Below are 24,853 nucleotides of genomic sequence, written 5' to 3' on the forward strand. Positions count from 1 at the left end.
GGGGTACACCACTTATAACCAGTGACCATTCAGAGTAGGAATCATTGACCACAACTCTCTGACTCAATGCCCTCAATTCCGCACTGATGTTTTTTTCTGATGGGGTTTTGAAAAATTGCTGTGGATATCAGTGAAGAATCCGCCACGTCTGAACGTGGCATTATGTCTGATCTTCTAAATAGAGTCAGGTCTCTGAATGTCTGTCCATGCCACCATATCATTTAATAGCTCTTGAGAAACTGTGGGTTGGGAAAACTTTATGTACTGCATGTAATTATAATAATTAGAATTAAACAAATTACTCATATAGTGTTACATAAGAGTTTTGCTACCGCCTGAGGATGAGGAGGGCTACAGTAACATCATTTAAAAGTCGGCATTAATGAGTAACTATCTGACACAACCACTCAGAGGACTTTGACTTTCCTAATACAACAAACTGCTGAAATGTCATGTGTTGTACTGTGGAAGCCTGCACAGGACCATGTCTATTCAGATTCTGCCGTGTCTGGATTATCTGGAGCCAAAAAACTCTCTATATCACTGGGAGATTTGACTAAGGAAACAAAGAAGACACGAGACATAGGGGTTACTCTAGGAACCTATGTTGTCTCTACCAGGTATTTGTATATACTGTGTGTATTTTAGTATGTTGTCTGAACAATGATGACCTGTTAAAGTAATGCAAAAAAGCATCTTAATGAATAGTGCACAACGTTCTATGCATTTAGATTTTTATATTATTCGTTAATATATAACACTGATTATGATCTTCTTATTTTATTTTGTTATTATCATTATTATTATTATTATGATTCTTTTGGAGAACGATTCATTTATTTATGTTTAAGATGTTTGTTTAATCTGATAAAAATGCCAGGATTATCCCCTTATTATATCCTATGTTATAGTAAAGTTTAATTGGGTGACACACATTGTCTTTGTTCCCCCCTCCCATATTAAAAACAGAACATGATATATGACACCATAACATGTGTATAGTGCTGACTGGAAATGGTATAAAAGGAAAGACAGCAGGGAATGCTGGCTAATAAGTTGCCTGGCAGATAGACCACAATAATAAGTTAGCAATACGTTTCCATTACATGTGATGCAAAACAGATTTCTATCCGTTACTTTGGACCTGTTAAATAGCGACCTTCAGCATGCCACTGTCTCTGTATATTTCAGTTTGTAAATTCTGTATCAGTCCTGCAAAGTATTCCATTCCTTTCAGTATAGAGAACATATTTCTTTGTTTTTTTTACAATTCTGAATTGTAAGTTTTTTATAACATCCTCAGTAGAGGAAAAGTGCAAAAAGCACCAAAGGACAAAAGAAAGGATCTACATACATTCAAATTTCAGAATCAATTACTCTGGGAGGGAAGAGGAGAAGACAAAAAATAAAATAAGGAAGGGGGGGACCCAGCAAAATTAAAAGGAGCATCATATTAGAAATCACAATCAAAGAATCGGTCATTGGTTTCTAGTAGAGAAAAGAATAGAATAGCCAGTGAATCCCTATGTCATCTTAACCATCTCCCTCCGAGGGGCTTATTTCAGGAGACGAAGTCCATATCAAGGAACTTTGTTTTCTAAGGTAGCAACAATATGTTCATAACCCCAAATATCTCTAAATTTTAAAATGGTTTTCTGCAAGGGGATTAATTGCGATTTCCAACTTATTGGACTAGTCCACCTGGCAGTGGAGAGAAAGTGCTTTAGCAGTCTATGCTGCTTTTTAGAGACATTTGAAATTAGGGCATTAAGTAACGCCGACCAAAGAGACAGGCTGACATGGAGATAAAGTTTAGCCTGGATCCACATTTCCACGCATTTCCAATGAGTCTGGGCCACTGGACAAGTCCACCGAATGTGATACAATGATCCACCTCACCATAGCCGCGAAAGCATAGATTAGATTGAGAAGGAAACTTTTTTGCCAGTTTCTAGGATGTTTCTTTAATGTTATATGAGTGGGAGCAGGCGTGGACATTCTCCCATGTCTGCTGCCAAGTATTGTTATCAGGGATCGGGCCAATTACCTTCTCCCATGCCGCTACATAGGAGGGGGAACAAGTAGAGCTCAGGTTCCTAAATTGGGTGTAGAGTTGAGAAATCATTCATTTATTTGTAGGGTCAGTCTACAAATATTCTCAAATGAGTGACGCAGGTGTGATTTCAAAGAATGTTTAAATAAAGTGAAGAATTTGCATATATCTATAATGTTACATTAAAAAAATGTACAGTTAATTTCTCAATTCTTTGAAACATTAACATTTTCCCATTTCAAGTGAGGTAGAAGATCACAGTAAGGTGATGATTTAGCCACCATCGAAAAATTACTAACCAAGCTTAGATTTGTGCCCAGATGAAGGGACCACATCAGGGATCACGGGGAAGAGTGAGACATACTGTAGAGAGAAATTCAAATAGGGTCCACTTTGTGTATTGTGGGTTATCATTCCACTCTGCTATTTGAGAAAATTGTGCAGCAAGATAATATAACTTTAAATTTGGTAGTCCCAGGCCTCCAGACAGAGAGCTTCGATACATAGTCTGTCTGTGAACCCTGAGGCCTCATTCACACAACCGTAGTGGTGTGCACGGCCCGTGATTCGCGGCTCTGACGGCCGCAGATTGTCATCCGCAGGTCCGTCCGCAAATCACGGACCGTGCACACATTTATTTCAAAGAGCCCGGACCGCAAAATGCGGCCCATATAGGACATTCCCTAACTTTTTGCAGTCCAGGCTCCTGGCCAATGCACAGACTGTGGAAACCATGGTCATGTGCATGGGCCCATACAAATGAATGGGACCGCAATTCACCCACAGATTTGCGTGTGAATTGCGGGCGTAAAAACACATTCGTGTGCATGAGGCCAAAGTCTGCAGCCTGCCAAAATAAATTTCTCATTGATGCCCGGATATGTAATAGAGCAAGATCTGAATAAATAGATCAATTTAGGAAGAATAGTCATTCGTATAGCCGACAATTTTTCCAGCCAACATACAGTGAAGGAAATAAGTATTTGATCCCTTGCTGATTTTGTAAGTTTGCCCACTGTCAAAGACATGAACAGTCTAGAATTTTTAGGCTAGGTTAATTTTAACAGTGAGAGATAGATTATATAAAAAAAAAATAATGAAAATCACATTGTCAAAATTATATGTATTTATTTGCATTGTGCACAGAGAAATAAGTATTTGATCCCTTTGGCAAACAAGATGTAATACTTGGTGGCAAAACCCTTGTTGGCAAGCACAGCAGTCAGACTTTTTTTGTAGTTGATGATGAGGTTTGCACACATGTTAGATGGAATTTTGGCCCACTCCTCTTTGCAGATCATCTGTAAATCATTAAGATTTCGAGGCTGTCGCTTGGCAACTCGGATCTTCAGCTCCCTCCATAAGTTTTCGATGGGATTAAGGTCTGGAGACTGGCTAGGCCACTCCATGACCTTAATGTGCTTCTTTTTGAGCCACTCCTTTGTTGCCTTGGCTGTATGTTTCGGGTCATTGTCGTGCTGGAAGACCCAGCCACGAGCCATTTTTAATGTCCTGGTGGAGGGAAGGAGGTTGTCACTCAGGATTTGACGGTACATGGCTCCATCCATTCTCCCATTGATGCGGTGAAGTAGTCCTGTGCCTTTAGCAGAGAAACACCCCCAAAACATAATGTTTCCACCTCCATGCTTGACAGTGGGGATGGTGTTCTTTGGGTCATAGGCAGCATTTCTCTTCCTTCAAACACGGCGAGTTGAGTTAATGCCAAAGAGCTAAATTTTAGTCTCATCTGACCACAGCACCTTCTCCCAATCACTCTCAGAATAATCCAGATGTTCATTTGAAAACTTCAGACGGGCCTGTACATGTGCCTTCTTGAGCAGGGGGACCTTGCGGGCACTGCAGGATTTTAATCCATTACGGCGTAATGTGTTACCAATGGTTTTCTTGGTGACTGTGGTCCCAGCTGCCTTGAGATCATTAACAAGTTCCCCCCCCGTGTAGTTTTTGGCTGAGCTCTCACCTTCCTCAGGATCAAGGATACCCCACGAGGTGAGATTTTTGCATGGAGCCCCAGATCGATGTCGATTGACAGTCATTTTGTATGTCTTCCATTTTCTTACTATTGCACCAACAGTTGTCTCCTTCTCACCCAGCGTCTTACTTATGGTTTTGTAGCCCATTCCAGCCTTGTGCAGGTCTATGATCTTGTCCCTGACATCCTTAGAAAGCTCTTTGGTCTTGCCCATGTTGTAGAGGTTAGAGTCAGACTGATTAATTGAGTCTGTGGACAGGAGTCTTTTATACAGGTGACCATTTAAGACAGCTGTCTTTAATGCAGGCACCAAGTTGATTTGGAGCGTGTAACTGGTCTGGATGAGGCTGAACTCTTAATGGTTGGTAGGGGATCAAATACTTGTTTCTCTGTGCACAATGCAAATAAATATATATAATTTTGACTATGTGATTTTCTTTTTTTTTTTTTTATATAATCTCTCACTGGTAAAATTAACCTAGCCTAAAAATTCTAGACTGTTCATGACTTTGACAGTGGGCAAACTTACAAAATCTGCAAGGGATCAAATACTTATTTCCTTCGCTGTATATATTAATGGAATTATTCCTCCAGGAGTTTTTTTTTTTTTGTAAATGTTTTTATTTGGTTTCAGGGGTTTTCTAATACATGAGAACAGTTTAGGAAAATTACATAAGTAATCAGTAATTAAATCAGTAAAGGTAGGACAAGTTTTTGCGGACTATTTTCATTGATGTGCTGATGCGCACAGCAAGCAGCAATGCACTGTGTGTTCGGACACCTGTCTACCCTAGCCAGCATTAACTTTTTCAGCAATTTGAGCTATATGAGCTCTTCTGTGGCATTAGACCAGACGGACTAGCCTTCATTTCTTACATTAATGTGCCTAGGTCGCTGGTTCACCGGTTGTCCTTTCTTGGACCACTTTTGGTAGGTACTAACTACTGCATACCGAAAACACCCCACAAGACCTGCTGTTTTCATCCAGCCATCACAATTTGGCCTTTGTCAAAGTCGCTCTGGTCTAACGCCGTCCCATTTTTCCTGCTTCCAAAATTCCAACTTAACCCCTTAACGACCGCCCGCCATCTATTGATGGCAGGTGGTGCAGGTGCTTCGTCTACAGTGACGTCTTTTGGCGTCGCTGTAGAAGAGGCTGATGAGCGCTCATCCTCTAAGCAGGAGCTGTAACTAACTGCTCCTGACCTTAGAGCAGCCTGCTGAATACAGCTGGGGTTAGAAAACATTTGGACCCCAGCTTTTTAACACTTTGATCGCCACGGTCCATGACCGCAGCATGGTCAAAGGGAACTCCCCTCTTTGATCGTGTCACTGCAAACCCGGTGACGTGATCAAAGAGCAGACAATCCCTCTGCAGTCAGCCCTGGGGATCTAGAAAGGACCCCAGGGCTATCTGTTCAGTTTGCCTGTTGTTAGGGCAAACTATGTGCTGCCCTAACAGCAGCCTGTGTCATAGTGACACAATGTAATGTATAAGTTATAAATAAAGTTATCCCTTAATGGGATTTTAAAAAAAATGTTCCAAAAAAGTGTCATTATTTTGCATAAAATATATTTGATTGCCCCTACATTAAATAAAAGCAAAAAACATACACATATTAGGTATCTAAACTATCGTAATAACCTGAAGAATTGATCTAACTGTTATTTAGCGTGAAACATGAACGGGATAAAAAATAAGAAAAACGAAGCCAAGAATCGCTTTTTCCTATATTCACGCCGTAAAATTGTTTGTTTTTTCTACCCCCAAACTGCGAAAAAAGAGAATACAATTTCTCCCACATAAAACAAGGTCTCATACGGTCACGTCAATGAAAAAAAATAAATAAATTATGGCTGCTGAAAGGCAGAGAGGTAAAAAATAAAAAATGCAGCTCATTAAAGGGAATGTGTCGCAAATTATTTTTTTTTTTAAAGTAAGTTACTTAATTTTATGATATTTTTAAAGTTTTTTGCAGTATTTTTTTTTCTTCCACATGATGGGAAGTGTTAAAAATTAAATAATAATTTGACATGTTTTCCTATGTTGGCCACCAGAGGGAGCACGTCCCAGAATTACAGCAAGGTGAATAAGGGAAAGCAACCTGACTCACAGCTGCTGTAAATGTGGGAGGGAATCTCACCCCCTCCCTATTTTTGGCTACAAGCCAGGAAAAGGTGTCTACAAATTACTAAGCATTAAATACCTATAACTGTATGTGAAGACAAATCAAATCTCCCAAAAGGGAAAAATAATGACACCAAGTACAGTAAGTAACTTGCAAAAAATATAAATTCTTTATTACAATATACATAAGAACATGTTGGCCATCAGGACCTAAAAACCACAGACAATTAAAATATACAATGTGGAGAACATGAGGCTACTCAGAATGGCCTATATTCAACATTCAATAATACCGGACAGGGTCACTATGACAGTCATGCTATAAATGTACAGTACAAGGATAACCGACACCACAAAATGTGTCTCCAAAAAGCATGCTGAAACAGAACAATGTAATACAGACCCTGTAAAAAATAGTATACACGAGAGACTTGTAGCTAACACTGAAATCTCAGTGTAAATAAAGTGGTATAGAGACCAGGGTATCACCAAAAATCAGAGTAGGTCCCAGAAGCCATACCAACCCGTGTATTGCATATCAAACCAAAAATGAGCTCCACAGCAAGAGCCCCGACGCACGTTTCGCGGTAGCTTTTTGAAGCCGCGAAACGTGCGTCGGGGCTCTTGCTGTGGAGCTCATTTTTGGCTTGATATGCAATACACGGGTTGGTATGGCTTCTGGGACCTACTCTGATTTTTGGTGATACCCTGGTCTCTATACCACTTTATTTACACTGAGATTTCAGTGTTAGCTACAAGTCTCTCGTGTATACTATTTTTTACAGGGTCTGTATTACATTGTTCTGTTTCAGCATGCTTTTTGGAGACACATTTTGTGGTGTCGGTTATCCTTGTACTGTACATTTATAGCATGACTGTCATAGTGACCCTGTCCGGTATTATTGAATGTTGAATATAGGCCATTCTGAGTAGCCTCATGTTCTCCACATTGTATATTTTAATTGTCTGTGGTTTTTAGGTCCTGATGGCCAACATGTTCTTATGTATATTGTAATAAAGAATTTATATTTTTTGCAAGTTACTTACTGTACTTGGTGTCATTATTTTTCCCTTTTGGGAGATTTGATTTGTCTTCACATACAGTTATAGGTATTTATTGTCTGTTTTTCCTTGATATGTGGGGAAAATTACTAAGCATTGTCTGGCTCCCATTTTGGGAGAGCTTTTACAATGCAGCTGGTAGAAGCTATAGGACACACCAAAAGGCTAAGAATGATGAAAGTGAAGTGAATGACTTTTCAATTGACAGGTTCACACGGTGTGTATTTGACGTGATTTTTTGGCGCATTTTATGTGCTTCATTACGCTTGCATTTACATAATTGGTAAAGTGCACTGTTAGTACTGTCAAAGCGCTTTTTTAGTGTCTAGTCAATTCCTTTGCACGTAAAATGTGCCAAATGTTCCCATAGTCAATGGGAGTCCTAATTATGTTCCAAAAAGCGCACACAAAGTGCGTAAAAAAAAACGCAAAAAAAAAAAGTGTCAAACTCTTGATTAAGCTTCCCATTTACATCAATGGGAAAGCGAGCCAATAGTTTTTTACGCAAGCATTTTTAAAAAACGTGTTGCGTAAAAAAGGACAGTGGGAGGGTTCTGTGTGGCGCAGTGCATGTTTGGAGGGGATTTGTGTGTGTGTGGGGGGGGTGCTCGCCGCTCATTCTTCAAAACAGCTGATAAGTGGCTATGAAGGATCAGCGGCGCCCGTGCATAATCCGCTGCACAAAAATAGGACACAGCTCCGCTGCGCTCACACACAGCTCCGCTGCGCTCACACACAGATCTGCTGCGCGTGCACACACACACAGCTGTGCTGCGCACGCACACACACACGGCCCTGCTGCGCACGCCCGCACACACACACACGGCCCTGCTGCGCGCGCCCGCACACACACACACAGTCCTGCTACGAGCGCGCACACACAGCCCTGCTGTGCACAAAGACAGCTCTGCTACACACACACAGCTCTGCTACACACACAGATCTCTGGTTCACACACACAGCTCTGCTACACACAGCTCTGCTACATACATACATATACACAAATACAGTTACAGCAGGTGTGTAAGGGGGCCGCGAGGGGGGGGGGTCGAGAGTGGGTGCCGCGAGAGGGGGAGCTTTGAGAGAGAGACAGACAGACACACACACCTTACCTGCAGTGCGGCCGGTCTTCAATTCAAAATGGCGCCGGCTTTCCCCCTAAAAACCAGCTTCTATGCTGGGATGCTCTGCAGAGCGAGACAGCAGAAGCACAGGATATAAAGAACGGGTCTCGTTCGTTATGTCCTATGCATTGTAGCTGCCGTATTCCATCTGTGTATGTATCAGTAAGAGACACATACACAGATGAAATAAAACATGGCAGTAAACTAAGAAAGTGTGAAAAAACATAGAGTGTGAAAAAATAAAGTCAATATAATATTTTATCAAATAAAAACACATAAATTAATTTAAAAAAATCATGACACCTTTCCTTTAAGGGGTTAAAAAGCTGACTGTTAACTTGTTGCCTAATATATCCCAACTTTTGACAGGTTCCATTTTAAATAGAGTTGATATTATTGACTTCATCTATCGGTGGTCTTAATGTTATGGCTAAATGGTGTATATGTTTGTACCTTATAGCAGATATGTGTGTTTTACAGGCACTTCTTAGTTCTATTTGTTTCTTGAAAAGATGTGTTTCATCTATAGTCAGGTACACTCATAACAATTTTGCTTGCTAAAAAGTCAGATTTTTGGTTAGATTGCCATTCAGAGATCTGGTAAAGATCTTCCGAATACAGATTCAAAATACTGACCTAAATACTGCCGTGTGGATGTGGCCATAAGCTTAGGGCTGAAACACTTTGTAAAAACGCGTGGGTTGCATGCCTTTCTTTTGGCAGCATGAACTCAGTCTCATAATTACAGGTGATTTTTCACCTGAAATAACTGTATACAAGTTGGACTTTGCTGTTTTCTGAAGGCCATGCTCATATGGAATAAAGTATATAGTGGCTATTTTAGAAAATTCTTAACTCATATTTCTGCCGCAGATTGGCCAGTGGATACGCACGCAGATTATCCCAAAGGAGCTAATTCATAACTTTTCAGCATGGAATCCACGGCAATAATAAACATGCTGGAGATTTTAAAATGTGCATCGTGTTCATTATTGCGTGTGGATGTTTTCCTGAGCGTGTTAATGTGGTATGAAATATCCCATTCACATGCATTGCCGCCGGAATTCTAGAGGATTGTGTTAAAATGTAGTAGTGTAATCTGCGCCTACATCCTGACTGATTCCTCAGCTTGTAAACATGGCCTTATTGCTTGAGTCAAAGGGAGTCTTGGTTCCTTTTAGAAATTCTCATGCTTAATTTAGGCAGGAATTCATGCAGCAAATAATTTTTTGTCTTTGTACAATGGGAAAGTTTGTATTAAGGCAAAATTACACTTTTCATTTAATTTGTTTTGTATTTTTTTTTCTAGTAAGAAAATAAAATCCCGTGCGCCTCCTCCACCAATGCAATCTACTTCCAAACCGCAAATGGAGCACATGTCATCTTCAGAGTCCGAGGGGACTGGAAACCTAAACACAGAGGAGTCTAAAGAAAATCTGCTCCATAGGAAGGTGGATCTTACAATATGTTTACCAGATGGGAAGGAAAAACATGTCACTGTTGATGGAAGGTAAATTAAATGTGCTTATAGGATTTTAGTACGCTGCAAAACAACAAAAGTTATTTTTTCAAACTATTTGGCCAGAAAATTTGGTAAAAAAAAACAACTTTCAAATTATAGGCTATGTACACTTTTGAAAACTTGTTTTATTTTTTTTAATAAAAATGTGTATCAGTTTGTTTGGTGCAACTTTCTAATTACTTATTAAAAATAGTTTTTACATTTTGAGATACCGCTGCTTTGTATCATGTATACAGAGCAGCTGTAGCTTGCGCTGAGACCTGAATCCGTCATGTCAGCGGGACCGATGGGTTCAGTGTCAACATTTTTACTAAAAAAACAAAACGATTTCAAAGGTGTACATAGCCTTTAAAGATGCTTTCCCAACTTAGACAGTGATGGTATATCGATAAGCAATTACTTACAAAGCACTGGGACAGGAGTGACATAGTTACGTAAATAAAGCAGGAGGCCTCACGACCTCTTTGACCTAGACATTAGTGGCGGTTCCAGTGGTTGGACCACTAACAATCATGGCATATTTGATATGCCATCATTGTAATACTTTCCCAGTCGGTACCTAATGCTAACCCTTATACCCCATGCACACGAATGTGCTTTTGCGGCCACAATTCCCCCGAAAATCCACGGGAAAATTGCAGTCCCATTCATTCCTATGGGACCATGCACACGACCGTGGTTTTTGCGGGCGGCTCAATGATTTATTCTCTCTGATACAAGGACAGAGCCATTCGGAGATGTAGCATGGATTTCTTGGAATCTATTATTTTTTTACTATACTGAATTTCAAGGAGACATGACTTGAGATGACTTTTAGTTTCCCTGTTTTTTAAGAATTGCTATTTGAATGCCAAATTTGAGATGGAATCTATGTATGTGCTTGGAATTGTTCAGGAACCTGGATGAGCTAGCATTTAGATCTCAAATGTTGTAAATTGTATGTTTATATGAATAAAACTTTTTTTTATGAAATTCATATTTGGTGCTATTGTGGCACCATAATATAGTAGACAGGATACATTTATTCCTGTTCCTAGTCAAGGTGTTATTCTCTCTATAAACGGAGCTGTGAAAGAAAGCAGTTTCTTCATTAGCTGCTTATGCAACCTAGAGCATGGGCGCTACAATACCACACCTTGTTTCTTCATTTAATGTAATGTGTTCCAGTTATGTGCAAGCACAATGTGCATTCAGTTGTCAGACTGCAGTGTTACATGAATGTCCTCTGTTATGTAAACCTGAGTCTAATTTGGTATCTCAGACACTAATGCACATGCCATGTCCTGGCATATTAGGAAATTGTCAGTACTGTATATTTGGCAAAAAATATTTGTTCTCTGAAAATGCTTTGCACTTGTATCTGTAAATTGCCATGACACCCCACAAGTGAGTATGGCATTTTGTACTACACCCAGAATTCACGTAGGGCTATGAAAAATAAAGTAGGGTCATTTTTTGGACGTTACCATTTTGAATGTAGTATCTAAGATATGTAGTCTTATACTTCTAATAATATTTTCCCATAGTAATTACACTATAACTTTTCCTTATATGCAGTACTGCAATCATGCTTTCTTCTATATATGCAGATCTGGGAACATATTCTAGAAAATGTAATTGCCGCAAAAGTATAGTAAAAACACATGTATTATTTCAGTGTTTTTTTTTTTTAATGTGGTACTAATGCGGTTTTCCACACCGCTGGTGTTATTTGTTAAGGTACCCAGCCCTTCACTAATCTCTCATTACCTCAACTAAATGCCACCACCCAAATCTCACCAAGTCCCCACACTACATGGTTAATCATGTTGGCCATTTTTGTCATTTCCTTTTCAAAACACCGGGGGGAATATATTAAAATGATTTACGTCGGCAGTAAATACAGCAAATTTATTAAGAGGCGCACACCTCTTAATAAATGTGGCACATTTTTGGCTGTTAATGCGATAGGCAAATCTACACGTTCTCTGAGCAGGTGTAGATTTGCGCCATCACTTACGCCATAATAACTGGCGTAAATTATGATAAATCTGTCATTCCAGCTGATCATGTGCATGGACCCTGCATGGCGGCCCACTGATTTCCTAGTGGAGACCTCTATGAGGTACCATATTATCCGCTAGGGAATACCTAAAAAATTTCGTTATATTTCAATATTGATTCCCATTATTGTAGTGAAATACTATAGTACCAATCTCATTTTCCCACCTTTTTTTTTTTTTACATTCCATGAAAACGTACTAGTGATATTATTAATTATATAATAAAAAAAAATTTGAACACAACCCTTCCTGTGGTGCAAGTTGCAACAAAGTAAAAAATAAATAATGAAACCACATTGAAATCTGAGTTATTCCTAGGGTACCAAACACCCTGTTCTATTTGAAGATATCTAGAGAAGATAGTTAATAGGTGAATTGTAAACTATATAATCTCAGGTTCATCCAGACAAGGATATCAGGGATGGACAAAAACTACCTAATTAAAGTATTATTCCAAATAGGTGACCAAACCGTTGACACCCATACAATTAATAATCGCACTAATCCACATCCAGAAATGATGTATTACATCTCCAGCAGAATTCCCTTTGGCAGAGATCCGTTTTCTAATAATGTATAAGGAAAAAATATTATTTTCAAATCGATAATTTCAAAATATATCCTTTTTGTATTATATTAAATATCGCATTTGTGATGAGACAAAATAAGCTTTAAGGGAGGATAACTAAACTTTAAAAAAAACTTGTGACATGTCAGAAGTTTTAATCAGTGGGGGTGTGAGCACTGAGACCCCCACCGATGGCTAAAGCGAAGTGGCAGAATCACTCAGGTGGGGGTTATGCCGCTTAATTTCTAATAAACTTTCCTTGGAAAGCCGAGCGAGCGGTGTACGGGCTCAGACTTTCTATTCAGCCCGTACAACGCTCGTCCGGCTTTCCAAGAAAAGCCGTTTAGAAACGAGGCGGCACAACACTTACCCTAGCGCATCCACCTGTTATCGACTAATGTAAAAAGCAAAAGAGAAAGCCGACATCCTTGTCTCAAACTTGGGGACAGAGAAAACATCTCAGTGAGAAATCTATTGATATTAAGTTTTGCAATTGGTTTGATATATAACAGTTGTATCCAGTCAATACAACTGTACCCAATCCATACTTTTCTAAGTGATATTGGATCATTTTCCTCAATAAATAAATAACCAAGTCTAATATATTTGACTCATTTGTTTGATTTGGTTCTTTTTATCTACTTTTAGGACTCCAGTCCTGCCATGGCTGTATTCATATTAGGCTGTTCCAGAGGCATGGCCTAAAAGATTGAATGTTGGTTTTACACTGGCAGGCAATAAAGCTTTTCTATACTAAGTAAAACAAAGCATTATATAAGCGAACAGAATCTCGCACAGTGAAGTGTGTGAAAATCTGATGTCGTTTTAGGTCAAATTTATGCAGAAATATAGCAAATTCTGAAGGGTTCGGAAACTTTCAAGCACCACTGCACATGTATTTACATGTAAGATATGTTAAGCATAAGTGATCCTTACACTGAGAAAAAGCAATAAAGAGCACCCAAATTTGCAGCAATAAAACAGTTAAACCTTTACACCGCGTTCCAAATTATTATGCAAATTTTATTTTTCGCTGATTTTCCTAAATAGTCGATGCAAATGACAGTCAGTATAATCTTCAAGCCATCAACCGATGGAGTATAATGCTAATTTTATTGAACAAATCTCCTAATGATAACAGATTTTTTTTAGAAGTAAAAAACTCAAAATGCACTGTTTCACATTATTATGCACAACAGAGATCAAAACATTTTAAAGGTTGTAAAGAGAACTAAAATGGTAATTTGTTGAATTTGCAGCATCAGGAGGTCATATTTACAGAAATAAAAAGCTCTTTCAATGAAAAAAAAAGTTAGCAGGCCAAGTTACATGTTAACATAGGACCCCTTCTTTGATATCACCTTCACAATTCTTGCATCCATTGAGTTTGTGAGTATTTGGACAGTTTCTGCTTGAATATCTTTGCAGGATGTCAGAATAGCCTCCCAGAGCTTCCGTTTTGATGTGAACTGCCTCCCACCATCATAGAAATTTTTGCTTGAGGATGCTCCAAAGGTTCTCAATAGTGTTGAGGTCAGGGGAATATGGGGGCCACACCATGAGTTTCTCTCCTTTTATGCCCATAGCAGCCAATGACACAGAGGTATTCTTTGCAGCATGAGATGGTGCAGTGTCATGCATGAAGATAATTTGGTACGGAAGGCACGGTTCTTCTTTTTGTACCACGGAAGAAAGTGGTCAGTCATAAACTCTACGTACTTTGCAGAGGTCATTTTCACACCGTCAGGGACCCTAAAGGGGCCTACCGGCTCTCTCCCCTTGATTCCAGCCCAAAACATGACTCCGCCACCTCCTTGCTGACGTCGCAGCCTTGTTGGGACATGGTGGCCATTCACCAACCATCCACTACTCCATCCATCTGGACCATCCAGGGTTGCACGGCACTCATCAGTAAACAACACGGTTTGAAAATTAGTCTTCATGTATTTCTGAGCCCACTGCAACCGTTTCTGCTTGTGAGCATTGTTTAGGGGTGGCCGAATAATAGCTTTATGCACACTTGCAAACCTCTGTAGGATCCTACACCTTGAGGTTCACGGGACTCCAGAGGCACCACCGACTTCAAATACCTGTTTGCTGCTTTGCAATGGCATTTTAGCAGCTGCTCTCCTAATCCTATTAATTTGTCTGACAGAAACCTTCCTCATTATGCCTTTATCTGAACAAACCCGTCTGTGCTCTGAATCAGCCACAAATCTTTTCACAGTACGATGATCAAGCTTACGTTTTCTTGAAATATCCAATGTTTTCATACCTTGTCTAAGGTATTGCACTATTTCACGCTTTTCAGCAGCAGAGAGATCCTTTTTCTTTCCCATATTGCTTGAAACCTGTGGCCTGCTTAATAATGTGGAACGTCCTTCTTAAAGAGGCTCTGTCGCCAGATTTTCAAACCCCTATCTCGTATTGCAGCAGATCGGCGCTGCAATGTAGATTACAGTAACGTTTTTTTTCTTTCAAAAACGAGCATTTTTGGCCAAGTTATGACCATTTTTATATTTATGCAAATGAGCCTTTCTTAAGTACAACTGGGCGTGTTTAAAGTTAGGTACAAGTGGGCGTGTATTGTGTGTGTAACATCTGGGCGTTTTTTACTTGTTTTACTAGCTGGGCGTTGTGAATAGAAGTGTATGATACTGACGAATCAGCATCATTCACTTCTCTTCGTTAACACCCAGCTTCTGGCAGTGCACAGACACACAGCTTGTTCTCGAGAGATCACGCTGTGACGTCACTTCCTGCCCCAGGTCCTGCATCTTGTCGGACGAGCGAGGACACATCGGCACCAGGCGACAGAGGCTTACCTGCAAACGCCGATGCTGCTGCAGAATCAACTGTAGCCTCTGTCGCCTGGTGCCGATGTCTCGAGAACACGCTGTGTGTCTGTGCACTGCCAGAAGCTGGGTGTTAACGAAGAGAAGTGGATGATGCTGATTCGTCAGCATCATACACTTCTATTCACAACGCCCAGCTAGTAAAACAAGTAAAAACGCCCAGATGTTACACACACAATACACGCCCACTTGTACCTAACTTTAAACACGCCCAGTTGTACTTAAGAAAGGCTCATTTGCATAAATATAAAAATGGTCATAACTTGGCCAAAAATGCTCGTTTTTAAAAAAAAACAAAAAACTTTACTGTAATCTACATTGCAGCGCCGATCTGCTGCAATACGAGATAGGGGTTTGAAAATCTGGTGACAGAGCCTCTTTAAGTAGTTTTCCTTTGATCGGGCACACCTGGCAAACTAATTATCACAGGTATCTGAGATTGATTACAATGATCCAAAGAGCCCTAAGACACAATACCATCCATGAGTTTAATTGAAAAACTAATAATTAAATGTTTATGACACTGAAATGCAATGTGCACAATAATTTGGAACACGGTGTAGTAAATGAGTTCTGAAAAAGAGAAACATTTTGTTTATGAATTGAAGCATTCAGTTAAAAAAATACACATTTGTATCCTTTACTTTTGTGGATGTGAATCAGCCAAAATAAATGAATACTTCCTTAATTTGGCATTTCTCTTGGCAGAAATATCAGCTGTATTCCCATCTATTTAATACTTTTGGCTTCTTTCCCAGTTTTTACATTTGAAGATGTGAGGTTTCTTCTGTGTCTCTTTCAATTTACTCAAATACATATCATTTTATCAATTCAACTCTTTTACAAATTTAGGCAATGGATAATTCAATTCAAAAAAATAAATACAATACCATACTTTATGTAGCAGTTCCTTGGCCTTATGATTTTCCCAGTCAGCTATTTAATTTCCAGTCTTAGTTTTAAGTATCATCCTGTAAATAATGGAAGTAGTACTCAGAGACGGATTACAATGTTGCTAAGAATAGCTGGCAGGCGTATCAAGATTTTAATCATTGTGTCTTCTCTTCTTGTCTGTCTTATTTTCCAGCTAAAGTAAAAATAATTATATCACTTATAAACAAGCGCGTCAATTGTTGTAAAACAAAGTAGCACAAAACACCCAGATGTTGTCAGTTTATTATTAAATTTGCTAAATAACACTAAAAACACTTAATGAATAAATTTGACTAAAACTATTTTAATACTAATACTGTTCCTACAAAGTTAGTTTTCAGTAGTAAAAAAAACAACAACAAATCTCTGAACAGTGCTGTAAATTAACCTGGTGACTTGGGTTATAAATATTTTTCTCTGTACCAGGATGGTTATCACATGTATCTCAGTGGTCTCTTATTCACAGTACCAAAAGCCATGGTTTAGTATGCTGTATTTATTAAGATCGCGAATATAACCCCTTCGGAACTGAGCCTTTTTTGGCAGCACCATTTTTTTTCAAATGGGACATGTGTCACTTTATGTGGTAATAACTTTGGAATGCTTTTACTTATCCAAGTGATTCTGAGATTATACTTTATCTTAGGCCTCATGCACACGACCGTGCCCGTAATTATGACCTGTAATTACGGGCACGACCGGCTGCGGGCCGTTTTTAGGATATGTTCTATATTTTTCAACGGCACAGGCACCTTCCCGTAAGCAAACAGGAAGGTACTCGTGGCCAATAGAAGTAATTACGGGCGTTTTTAAAGAGGCTCTGTCACCAGATTTTGCAACCCCTATCTGCTATTGCAGCAGATCGGCGCTGCAATGTAGATTACAGTAACGTTTTTATTTTTAAAAAACGAGCATTTTTGGCCAAGTTATGACCATTTTTGTATTTATGCAAATGAGGCTTGCAAAAGTCCAAGTGGGCGTGTTTAAAGTAAAAGTCCAAGTGGGCGTGTATTATGTGCGTACATCGGGGCGTTTTTACTACTTTTACTAGCTGAGCGTTCTGACGAGAAGTATCATCCACTTCTCTTCAGAACGCCCAGCTTCCGGCAGTGCAGACACAGCCGTGTTCTCGAGAGATCACGCTGTGACGTCACTCACTTCCTGCCCCAGGTCCTGCATCGTGCCGGCCACATCGGCACCAGAGGCTACAGTTGATTCTGCAGCAGCATCAGCGTTTGCAGGTAAGTAGCTACATCGACTTACCTGCAAACGCCGATGCTGCTGCAGAATCAACTGTAGCCTCTGGTGCCGATGTGTCCTCGCTCGTCCGACATGATGCAGGACCTGTGAGTGACTCAGTAATTTCACTGTTATGAAGTTGTTGTGAACAAGTATTCACTATTTTGTATTGTAAAGTCTTATAACAGATGTGTCACTATTTGAGTGTTGTCAGACAGTCAGGTACAGAAACATAGATTTATATCAGTTTTATGGGTTATATATTGTTATTGCAGTATAATAGAAATGATGTTGCAAAAAACGACAAAACAGAGGATTTTTTTTATAACCTTCACTTGAAAGATGATAATTGATATCTGATGGGTTGTTCTCAGCCTCCAACTTTTTATATTTGACACTACAGAGAACTACTTAACCCCTTAGTGACCAGCCCATTTTAGGCCTTAATGACCAAGCTATTTTATTAGTTTTTCTATAGTCGCATTCAAAGAGCTATAACGTTTTTATTTTTTAGTCTACATAGCTGTATGAGGACTTGTTTTTTGCGGGATTAGTTGTGCTTTTTAATAGCACCATTTTTGGGTACATATAATTTTTATATTAACTTTTATTAACCTTTTTGGGGGGGGATTATAAAAAAAAACTGAAATTCCGCCATTGTTCTATGCGTTTTTAAATTGACGCCGTTCACTATGCGACGTAAATAACATGTTACCTTTATTCTATGGGTCGGTACGATTACGGCGATACCACATATGTGGAGGTTTTTTTATGTTTTACGACTTTTGCACAATAAAAACACTTTTGAACTAAAATTATTTGTTTTTGCATCGTCGCATTCCAAGAGCCGTAATTTTTTTATTTTTCCATCAATGTAGTGATTTTTTGGGCTTGTTTTCTGCGGGACAAGACGTAGTTTTGAATGGTACTGTTTTGGGGTACATGGGACTTATTGATTCATTTTTATTATGACTTTTTTGGGGGGCAATGGAAAAAAATTGCAATTTCGCCATAGTTTTTTGCGTTTTTTTTTTTACGGTGTTCACTTTGCGGTTTAAATTCCATATTAACTTTATTAATGGAGTCATTACGGTCGCGGCGATACCTACATATGTGTACTTTTTTTTTTTTTTTTTTTACACTTTTACTAAATAAAACCACTTTTTATGGAAAAAAATGGTTTTATTTATTTTTTTACTGTACTTTTTATTAATAATCTTTATTTCACTTTGATGACTTATTTTATTAGTCCCACTAGAGGACTTTACTGTGTGATGTTCCGATCGCTGCTGTAATGCTCTGGTATACTTCGTATACCAGAGCATTATTGCCTGTCAGTGTAAATCTGACAGGCAATCTGTTAGGACGTGCCTCCTGCGCGTCCTAACAGGCATATGTCCAGGGCAGACCTGGGGGCTTTTATCAGTCCCCCGGCTGCCATGACACCCCATCGGAGACCCGCGATTGCATTCGCGGGCCGCCGATGGGTGACAGAGGGAGCGCACTCCCTCTGTAAACAAAGTTAAATGCCGCGGTCGCTATTGACGGTGGCATTTAACGGGTTAAACGGCCGCGATCGAAGTAAACTTCGATCGCGGGTGTTGGAGCAGGAGCTCAGCTGTAATCAGACAGCAGAGCCCCGGCTCCTGCCTGCACGGGAGAGCCGTGCAGGACTTAGACTAGGCTGACGTGAAAAGGCGTCAGCCTAGCCTAAAGCCCATTAGTGAATCACGTAAAAAGGCGTATTAGTGGTCACTAAGGGGTTAAAAATGTTTAGCCCCTTAGGCCTCATCCCCACTTCAGTTATTTTCCTCAGGGTGTTAGCCGTTTTTTTAATGGATATCACCCTGACCCATTCATTTCAATGGTGCCATGCACACTTCCATTGTTTTGACGGTTCCGTTGTTCCGTTCCGTCAAAAGTAGAGCATGTCCTACATTTGTCCGTTGTTCAGTGTCCGTGGGGCCCATTGAAGTCTATGGTCCGTCAAAATAACAGACGGCACATAGAAGGCATCCGTGTGTCGTCCGTTTGTGACGGATCCGTTGCCAAGCAACGGCTGGGCGTGCCAAAGTTCACAGTAGTCAACACACAAGATGGATGTGGACAGACTGATCACAATGGTGAATGACCACCCAGAACTGTGGGATACGCGGGCCATGACCGGTACAAAAAGAATGCCGCGTGGGAGGAGCTTTCAAAGGAGCTGTTGCAGTGTCGTTGGGAGCAGGGAACTCGTGCACAGCGTCAGAAAATAAGTAAGTAAATACAAACATTGCACTTTGCTGTAATTCATTATTTATGGCCCTGTTTATCTCTGTTATGCTCTGAAAGCTAGAGAAAACAGCGCCAAAACGATCATGTATCGTTCCTATGGGTGTTCCCTGTGTCATGTGACCAGTTAATTTTAATACCTTCCGTTTTTAAAACGGAAGACAAACGGAAGCACAAGGTCCGTTTAAATGGAACAACGGAATGGACACGGAGTGAAAACGGAAAGCACACGGAAGTCATAACGGACACATGGATCTGTTTCAAACTATTTTTAAAACGGTGAAGGATGTGTGTATGAGGCCTTAAGGACACAGCCTGTTTTTGCCTAATGGACCAGGTCATTTTTTTCAAATCTGACGTGTCAGTTTATGCGATAATAACTTTGGAATGCTTTTATTTTTTCAAGCCATTCTGAGATTGTTTTCTCGTGACACATTGTACTTTAACTTAGTGGTAAAATTTGGTCGATACATTCAGTGAGCATTTTTCTAAATTTAAATGTATCTACTTGTAAAACAGATAATAATACCATACAAAATAGTTACTAGCTAACATTTCCCATATGTCTACTTTATGTTGGTATTGTTTTTTGAACATTCTTTTATTTTTCCCGGACAAGGCTTAGAACTTTAGCAGCAATTTCTCACATTTTCAAGAAAATTTCAAAAGGCTATTTTTTCAGGGACCAGTTCAATTCTGAAGTGGCTTTGAGGGCCTTATATATTAGAAACACCCTATAAAACACCCCATTATACAAACTGCACCGCTCAAAGTATTTGAAATAGAATTTAGAAAGTTTCTTAACCATTTTTCACAGGAATTAAAGCAAGTGGATGTGACATTTACAAATTAATTTTTTTTTGCAGAAAATCTGTTTTAATTCATTTTTTTCTGTAACAGAAGGTTTTACCAGAGAAACGCAACTCCATGTTCATTTCCCAGATTCTGCAGTTTTTAGAAATATCCCACATGTGGCCCTAGTGTCCTAATGTACTGAAACACAGAAATCAAAGTACCCAGTAGATTTTAGGGCTTTCATTTTATTAGAATATATTTTAGGCACCATGTCAGGTTTGAAGAGGTTTTGTGGTGCCAAAACAGGGGAAACCGCCATCCAAAAAAAGACACCATTTGGAAAACTACACCCCTCAAGGAATTTATCAAGGGGTATAGGGAGCATTTTAACCCCACAGTTTTTTTTTGTTTAATTTTGTGGAATTAGGATGTAAAAAGGAAAATCTATTTTTTTTCCAATAAAATGTAGAAATCTTCAATATTTATGGCATAAAGGAGAAAAAAACACCTCAACATTTGAAAAGCAATTTCTCATGATTACGGCAATACCAAATATTTGGAAATTAACTGCTGTTTGGACTCACAGCAGGGCTCAGAAGGGAAGGAGGGCCATTTGGCTTTTGGAGCTCAAATTTTGTTGGAATGGTTTGCGGCGCCATGTCATATTTGCAAATCCCTTGCAGGAGCAAATCAGTGGAAACCACCCAAAAGTGACCCCATTTTGGAAGCTACACACCTGAAGGAATTTATCGAGGGGTATAGTGGCCATTTTGACTGCACAGTTTGTTTGTTAAATTTAGCGGGATTATTCTGTGAAATGGAAAATTTTATTTTTTCTGATAAAACGTGGAAATGTTCAATTTTTACAAGGAAAAAAGGAAAAAAAGCACCCCAACATTTGAAAAGCGATTTCTCCCGATTACAGCAATACCACACATGTGGTAATAAACTGTTGTTTGGATACACAGCAGGGCTCAGAATGGAAGAAGCACCATTTGGCTTTTGGAGCTAAAATTTTGCTGGAATGGTTTTCGGGTGTCATGTCACATTTGCAAAGCCCCTGAGGGACCAAAACAGTGGAAGCCCACCAAAAGTGACCACATTTGGGAAACTAAAGCCCTCAAAGAATTTATCGAGGGGTATAGTGAGCATTTAGACACCACAGGTTTTTTGTGGAATTAGGCCGTGAAAATTAATATCAACCGTTTTCTCCACTAAAATGTTGACATTTTTAATTTCTAAAAGAGTTAAAGGAGAAAAAGCACCCCAATATTTGTAAAGCAATCCCTCCCGAGTAGGGAAATACCAAATATGGGGTCATAAACTGCTGTTTGGACACACGGCACGGCTGAAAAAGGCAGAAGTGCTATTTGGCATACATATTTTGCTGGGTTGGTTTTTGAGCGCCATGCTGCATTTGCAAAACCGTGAGGTACCAGGGTACAATGAAGCCCCCAAGACCCTATTTTAGAAACTACACCCTCAAGGCATTTATCTTTTGCCTGGACATATAACAGGGCTAAAAGTCTTATTATAGGAAAAAAGGCAGTGTTTGTTTTTATTAACTTGAAACTTTTATTTTTACACTTTTATTCAACTTTTTAATAAACTTTTTTTTTTGTCCCACTAGGGGACATGAGGGCCTGCACCTCTGATCTTTTCTCTAATGCATTGCACTACCCACGTAGTGCAGTGCATTAGAGCTGTCAGTCATTCATTGACAGCAAGCCTACGAGGCTATCATATGTGGCAGACCAGGAGGCCATTGTTAGGTCTCCGGTTGCCATAGTAACGATCGTCATCCTCACAATCACATTGTGTCGCTGCTGATCGCTACAAACCACTTAGATGATGCGATCGGTTTTGTTCGCGGGATCTAAGAGGTTAATGGCAGGGATCGGAGCTAGATCCGTTCCCTGCCGTTACAGCACAGTGTTAGCGTGTCCTGAGCCTGCACCAGCTTTCTTTTGTGGCCGGAAGTCTTTTAGGCCCCTCCTCCAGGCGGGATCTAGCAGGCTTCCATACTTCGCTTCCATTGTTAGGCCTCCGTTCTGCCAGAGCAGTCATCGGAACCCTGCGATTGCATTGCGGGATTCCGATCTGCTGGGAAACACCATAGATGCAGCACTTGCTTTTGAGCACCGCATCTAAGTGGTTATTCGGCTGGATCAGAGACTAGTTCCGATCCTGGCCATGCAACCAGGTTTCAGCTCTAATATACTCCTGACACCCGCTGGCAATGGTACAGGCTTAGCTTCTGAGCCCGCATCAGCAACACAACGTACCAGTATGTTGTGTTGCGTTAAGTCCTTAAGTCCTTAAGGGGTTAATAGGTTTAGAATAGATTAGGCTATGTTTACACATGCGTCGGTGTGTTCCGTTATTCTGCTTTGTCAGAGGATAATAATAACGGTTCCATTGCACAACGGACACCGCGGGCGGCTGACGGAACCATTAACATTAATAGGTTCCATCGGCTTTCCCTTGGGGTGTCTGCTGCGCTATTGTCTCCTGTAATCTTGGCCGGATCTGCGACAGAGGCTACTGGAGCCTCCAATGCAGATGTGAACGATACCTTACTGTGAAACTTTGTCACGCTGGGTGCGTAGACCCACTAGGCCGTACCGCCTTAACGGTATGGCAGCTGGCCAACAGGACACAGGTCAAAGTCTATAGTTCAATAGGTATACCTGTGGCAACTTCGGACAGCAGCAAGACCGGCTCGGATGAGACTTTGGCAGCAGGCAGACACCAGGCATGGTGTAACAGGACAGGCGTTGTACTCAGCGCAGCACAACTCCAACTCTATACAGCAGTTGGTTCTGAATAGCATGGGACACTGGATACAGGAAGCAAGAACGGTAACACTGGGAACTAGGAAACACTAAGGGACTATTTGCAGAGACAAACATAGGTAATGACAACAATGCTCAGGCAATGCAGGAAGGGGCTGGGCCCTTATTATAATCCAGGGTGCTAATGGGCTAATTTGGTACTTTTATTTAGGTGCGCACTGGCCCTTTAAGAGCGGGAACGAGCGTGCGCGCACACCCTGCGGGACACAGCAGAGTGAAGCACAAGTGAGTGCTGGCATCGCCTGAGGAGGAGATGGGGACCAGCGCTCACTGATCCATGGCTGCGGCCGTCAGGAGCATGGCCATTACAGTATCCCCCTTTTTACGCCCCCTCCTCTTGGGGCCAGAGTGAGAGAGAAACTTCTTCAGGAGGGTAGGAGCATTAAAGTTCTCTTCTGGCTCCCAGGATCTCTCTTCAGGACCAAACCCCTTTCAATCCACCAAATAAAAAGTTCTTCCTCCTACTTTCTTGGTGTCCAAGATCTCCTTAACCTCGAAGGTATCTGAAGAACCGCTGGAAGCCACTGCAGGGCTAGGAATCTTGGTATAGCAGTTCAGGACCACCGGCTTCAGGAGGGAGACATGGAAGGAGTTAGGGATCTTGAGGGTAGGAGGCAGATGAAGCTTGTAGGAGAAAGGATTAATCTGCTGTAGGATCTCAAAGGGTCCGAGGAACCTGGGAGCAAACTTGTATGATGGCGCTCTCAGTCGAATATTCCTGGAGGACAGCCAGAACTTGGTGCCTGGGAGAAATTGAGGAGGTTCTCTTCTCCTTGTGTCTGCCCTACCGTTTCATGCGGTCGACTGCCAGCAGAATGGAGGATCGAGTCTGCTCCCGGATTTGCAGGAAGTCCCTAAAAGCAGAATCAGCTGCTGGTACCTCGGAATATAACGGACACCAGGAGAGGAATTTGTGGGTGTTGACCGTAGACAATGAAGAACGGTGTGGTTCTTGTGGACTTGCTAGTTGGATTATTGTACGAGAACTCGGCCCAAGGAAGAAGCTGCACCCAGTCATCATGCTGCTTGGAGATGAAGTGTCGTAGGTAGTTCTCCATGATTTGGTTGATCCTCTCGACTTGACCATTGGACTGAGGATGGTAGGCTGAGGAAAAGTCCAACTTTACATTGAGGAGTTTACAGAGGGCTCTCCAGAACCTTGGGGTGAACCCCCCAATCAGACACGATATGCCGAGGCAAGCCGTGCAGGCGGAAGATGTGTTGGATGAAGAGGGCGGCCAATCGAGAAGCAGAAGGTAGACCGGTGAGCGGAATGAAGTGAGCCACCTTCGAAAATCGATCCACCACCACCCAAACCGCACTGTATCCCACAGAGGGGGGCAGGTCCGTAACAAAGTCCATTGCTATATGCTGCCAGGGAGCATCGGGCACAGGCAGTGGCTGGAGCAG

General features: G+C 40.7%; 1 protein-coding gene across 1 annotated transcript in view; it reads left to right on the forward strand.

Annotated features, from left to right (window-relative positions):
• Positions 1 to 447: 447 nt before the first annotated feature.
• The window catches only part of COBL (cordon-bleu WH2 repeat protein), a 395,136-nt gene continuing 370,730 nt past the window's right edge, over positions 448 to 24,853 (forward strand). Inside the window, exons 1-2 of the mRNA XM_075826990.1 lie at positions 448 to 620; positions 9,670 to 9,870. Of these exons, the coding sequence (XP_075683105.1) occupies positions 448 to 620; positions 9,670 to 9,870 (374 nt within the window). The remainder of the gene's footprint in view (positions 621 to 9,669; positions 9,871 to 24,853) is intronic.

Source organism: Rhinoderma darwinii, chromosome 5 (assembly GCF_050947455.1).
Source record: "Rhinoderma darwinii isolate aRhiDar2 chromosome 5, aRhiDar2.hap1, whole genome shotgun sequence".
Classification (NCBI taxonomy): domain Eukaryota; kingdom Metazoa; phylum Chordata; class Amphibia; order Anura; family Rhinodermatidae; genus Rhinoderma; species Rhinoderma darwinii.